Here is a 4,753-nt window from a genome sequence, read left to right on the forward strand (position 1 = left end):
CTCCAACGCCGACCCACAAACCTCCCGCATCAGTCTAGGTCACGTTGTCCGGATCGGGGAAGCCATCCAACGCCATCCTATATCGGTCCGCGATGTGATTTCTCCCGCAAACCGGAGACAAAAATGGGGAGGTTTGCAGGAGTCCGAACCGCTGTCACGTCGGATTCTGACTTCCCTGGCCCATCAAAACCCCTTCCCCGCCCGCGTGCGCTTCCTGCCTGCCGCCCAACTGCCCGCATTCATGTCGCTGTAGAGTGCACCGCTTCACATTGAAGGCAGCTCAGGGTGGATGCGACCTCTCACTGCCTCCGCCATTGAAGCGGTGCGCCGGCCGAGGGCGCCGCCCGCTGCACGCCCGGCTTAACGAGCCTGCTCTCTGCATTCAAGCGCCTCCATTAAACCCGCATGGAAGCCCAAAAGCCTATTTCAGCTACACGTCCGTTCACGAGCAGGCCGACATTAAACGCAACGTCGGGCCTGCTCCTCCCATCCACCCTCTATTTAAACGAGGCTAGGCGCCGGACAAGAATCGCATCACTCCGCCGCTCCCCATCTCCTCCTTGCACCATGTTCTCCACTCTTTTGATGGCATCCGACGAGCCGAAAGAGTAGTTCTTTGACATAAAAGCCGGCTGGGCGGCCCACCGAGTCCGCTGGATACGAGCGAGACAGCTCGGTGCTACACCTCCAAGCCCGACGGAGCAAGCTGCTACCTCAAGCCGGCGTGTGGTTCAGCAAACTCACCGCTCGAAGCCAGTTCGCAGAGGAGTGCCAAGTTGCTCCAGGCCGGCACATCGGGGAGCACAGAGGCACGGGCATCATCACTGCCGCCGACGATGGCGCATCGTACCACGCCACGAGTGCCTTTGACCGCGCCATCCGCCATCACGTGTGCGTAGCCCCGCCATACATGTATTGAAAGAAGCTGGTTGCGCGGATGTCGACGAGGTGGTGGCCTGCATGTCCGCGTCCGCCACCATCATCAACGAGAAGTGGAACAGGGGAGGCGGTCGCTGCTTGTATCCCACGGAGGCCACCGCAGGCGCTTCACTGACTTGTACATCCGGTGACATGTCCTGGTCTTTATCTTAGACCATCTTGGGAACACCTGTCTGGGCTCCAAGGAAGCACCCTTCCCCTCCGGCTGAAGCACCATCTTTGCCACTTCGATGAGCGGCGCAGCCGAATATAGGGAAGATACTGAGAAAGAATATGCCTCCGGGACTTGCGGTTGGCCGGTGAGCGGGCTGCCGAACATGGGGAAGACAAAGGGATCCACCGCGGTCGACCATAGACTAGTGTAGTATATCCATGTATTGGAGTGGAGCTCTGCGCGATTGTACATGCACATAGTTTTACCTTTTTAGTTAAAATATTTCCAAAATGTAACCGTTTTCATTTGGTTTGTATAAAATCCAGCTGTGCTTTTATGAATTTCACCCAATTTGTTGAAAGTGAGTTTGCAATGAATATGGCTAGCGTTGGATGACGGTCTCGTACATCTGTGCTTGCGGACCGAGGAAATTTGCAAGCAGCCGTTGAAGATACTCTGAGCCTTTTGGAATGCTGCTGTGTGCGCAAGTGCGCATGGGATGGACCAGGTTACAGGCCGGCCCAGGGGTATCCTCCGTGCACCTGCACTGTCAGGATCTGATCCACCAATGGACGGATACGAGTCCTTTTCCGTGTCGCTGTGGGGGCTTGATGGGGTTGCTCCAGCGTGCACGGGATGTGCTGTGCTGTGCCGTGCCGTGCCTACCACCTTTTCATTATCAGCTAAGTTATTGGCCGATGATATGATGTCGCACCGACGACACAAATCGCACATTTTCGAAGAGAAAATGAAGAAGATTGTGGAGGCTACGTTCAGCACTGATACGTTCTAATCATTTGTGGATTTAGAAAGTGGTATGGAATCATTTGTTGCCGTCGGTTGGCATGATCACGGGCCGGGAGTTACGCAAAGGTGTCCCCTTCTCTTTATTCTACGTAAATGGGAAAGATATATTTTTTTTGACGGGAAAGATATTTTGTTACAATTCTCACTCGATCTGCCAGCCCCTGTCGATTCTGTTTAGCTGCTAAAAAGCAATCGTTTGTCATTGTGCCCGCATAAGTAAGCAGAGTAAAAAGAGAGATTTTCTCTTACTAATCCTCGCATCGGTTCTTTTTTCCAATCGAGGTTGTGTGTACAACTGCTAATACATGCAAGTTAGCAAACTTTCTACTACCATTATGTACGTACAGGTACAGCCCGTGTCCGTGTCGGCACTGGGCGCTCGATCTTGTCACGACACGGCACACGCCACGGCGACGAGCTCGTGCGGCCGCCGTCAATGGCATCGGCTACCTTAGTCTTTAGTGCGTCGAGGTTGGCGAGGACCTTTTACTGAGCTGCCGCCGCCGCTGGCGGCTGCCGGTGCTGCCGCCGCGCCTCCCCGGAGGAGACGAGGAGGGCCTTCTCAAGGCACCTCTCGACCTGGTACCCGCCGCCGTGGCCCGCCTCCCTCTCCAGGTGCCGGCAGTAGCTCCGGAACACGCTCACGCTGACGTTGAGCCGGAACCGCATCAGGAAGAGGAAGTCCAGCTCCAGCGAGCTCAGCTCCGCCGCGCCCAGCCCGCCCACCGCCGCGAAGTAGGAGTTCTTGTAGTTCCTGTCCTCCACGAACTTGGAGGCCACCAGGATGGCCGCGGTGAGCAGGCGCTGCGCGTTGGTCGCCACGACGCGCACCGCCCCGGCGCCGTCGCCGCCGCGGCGGAGCCGGTCCAGGTAGGCGTACGCCACCACGTACACCTGCGGCGACACGTGCGCGTACCGGGAGAACCGCTCCAGGAACTCCCGCATGCCCATGTCCAGCACCGTGCCGCCGTCGAAGGCCGCGGCCCTCCTCGCGTCCTCGCCGGACGCCGCATGGCCATGGGCGCCGGCCAAGGCCCTCTCGTTGCGCGCGATGTGCCGCTCCAGCAGAGACGCGAGCACCGACACGACCACCGCCGGCGAGAGCGCCGCCATCGCGCCGTCGTCGCCGCCGCAGGGGAAGCCATACCCGTCCGACTCCGACCCTAGCTCGGCGGAAGCCATTTCTGGAAGAATTCTCTGGCGGTCACGGCTCACGAGGATCTTGGACGCACGCAAAGCTTGGCTGGTTCCTACCGCCACGCCCGCACCACGTACACTCCGAGGCCTCGAGGGCGCCGATACTTAAGCATTTGAGGGGGCGGCGGGGCGTGGGCCAGCGGCTAAACAATGGAGGTTGGAGGAAAGGACGGCGAAAGCGATGGCCAGCGCGGCATTAACATAATCGCAGCGTGCACGTAACAGGGGGGGCAAAGGACGACGGAGAGGAAGGCTTCACGCACCTTCTTCGTCCTTGGTTTAGAGGGTCTGAGATTACGAAGCGTATAATAACGGCGGATTCGGGCGCGATGGGCTTGTCCGGCGGTGCGGTTGGGGCGGCATCTGTGATCGCAGAGGCCGGTGCCAAATTGTCTTGTCGGTGTCTGCCGGTGCCGGTGGATCGCCGTACGGCCATTAACTATTCCTGACCGGCTGACCCCTCCCCGCGTACGTGCTGCTACCTGCTGTTCTGGTATGGGCGTCTGGATGGCACGCGTGACGCGTGGGCGTGGGCGTGGACGGATCCTCTTGCTTGCTTGCTTGCGAGAGAATAGATTGTCATTGTTAATGGCGCGATGGGGGCTTCGGTTAAGACGTCGCAATGCACCGCCGGAGACAATGTGGTTGGGCGCGCCCTAACTAACAGCTCTTAACCACTTGGTCGCACGTTTTTATATTTGTATAAATTCGTCAAACTCCAATTCAAATCTAAAAAATGCCAGATAAACAGCAGCGGAAAGGTCGTAACTTTTCAGAGTGGGCATTCGGGTATCTCGATTTTTTTCGGTCTTCGCGCTATTCAGGTTCTCTCTCTTCTTTTTTCTTTTCTTTTTTGCGGACAAGCAATTCACAACAGTATAAGAAATAGAAAAGTTCATAATCATAATAATGAAACTATAAATTATTATTTGAAGAAAATTAAGAATCTTCGCAACGTGGTTCTGGTCAAGAGAAGCATTCCAACGAGGCATCATGAACTTTATCATCGAGCTAAAGTGGAATCCGCAAAGTAAAGGTATGCCTTTAGTATGTTTTCCTAGTTTTTTCGGTCTCAAGGTTCTTGCTGGGAGATCAGATTAAAAGGTCGATACGCATACTATCAAAAGGGGTTATTTGGCGCTAACTCGATCACATTGTGCTTAGATTGCTCAAATATTTTCATGTGTTTCATCCTCCATTTTGGCTAATCTTGGTTGGTTCTATATATGAGTACTTTTAACTTGTCTCTTATATCTTCAAAGGAGGCAAGATGATCAAAAGCAGGAGGGCGTAGAGAAAGATATGCGTTCTCGTGTAGGATGCTTTTGTTATTTTTGTGTATCGGAAGTCCCAGACCAGCCTTCGGGTGGACCTAGGGGCTAGTCCGAATGTTGTACGGACCTTCGCGAGATGGACATCCAGGAGGATCCAATAACTCTGTTTTACTCATTTCACCTAGATGTTTGGTTCGAAACCTTCAAACGGAACTTTGGGAGAGCTCAAGAGCCCCAACGGGCAGGTTTGGTTGCTCCCTATATAAAGGGGCCTTCTTAAGTATCTCATGGATCTAGGAGTCATGTATTGACCACGTTCATTGTTCCCCTTTTCTTGCATCCCTCCATTGCAAAAGTTGCTTTGGCTGAGGTTTCAGCGAGA

General features: G+C 54.8%; 1 protein-coding gene across 1 annotated transcript; it reads right to left on the reverse strand.

The window, feature by feature from the left end:
- Window positions 1–1,986: 1,986 nt before the first annotated feature.
- LOC119356142 (cyclin-P2-1-like) lies at window positions 1,987–3,329 on the reverse strand. Its single transcript, XM_037623055.1, has one exon. The coding sequence runs from the start codon at window positions 3,080–3,082 to the stop codon at window positions 2,387–2,389; it is 696 nt and encodes a 231-aa protein (XP_037478952.1). The 5' UTR covers window positions 3,083–3,329; the 3' UTR covers window positions 1,987–2,386.
- Between the last annotated feature and the right edge of the window lie 1,424 nt (window positions 3,330–4,753).

This window comes from Triticum dicoccoides, chromosome 2A, assembly GCF_002162155.2.
Source record: "Triticum dicoccoides isolate Atlit2015 ecotype Zavitan chromosome 2A, WEW_v2.0, whole genome shotgun sequence".
In the NCBI taxonomy this organism is placed as follows: domain Eukaryota; kingdom Viridiplantae; phylum Streptophyta; class Magnoliopsida; order Poales; family Poaceae; genus Triticum; species Triticum dicoccoides.

Excerpts from the sequence above, each read along its gene's own strand:
- LOC119356142 (XM_037623055.1), bottom strand. The coding sequence starts at position 3,082 with ATGGCTTCCGCCGAGCTAGGGTCGGAGTCGGACGGGTATGGCTTCCCC.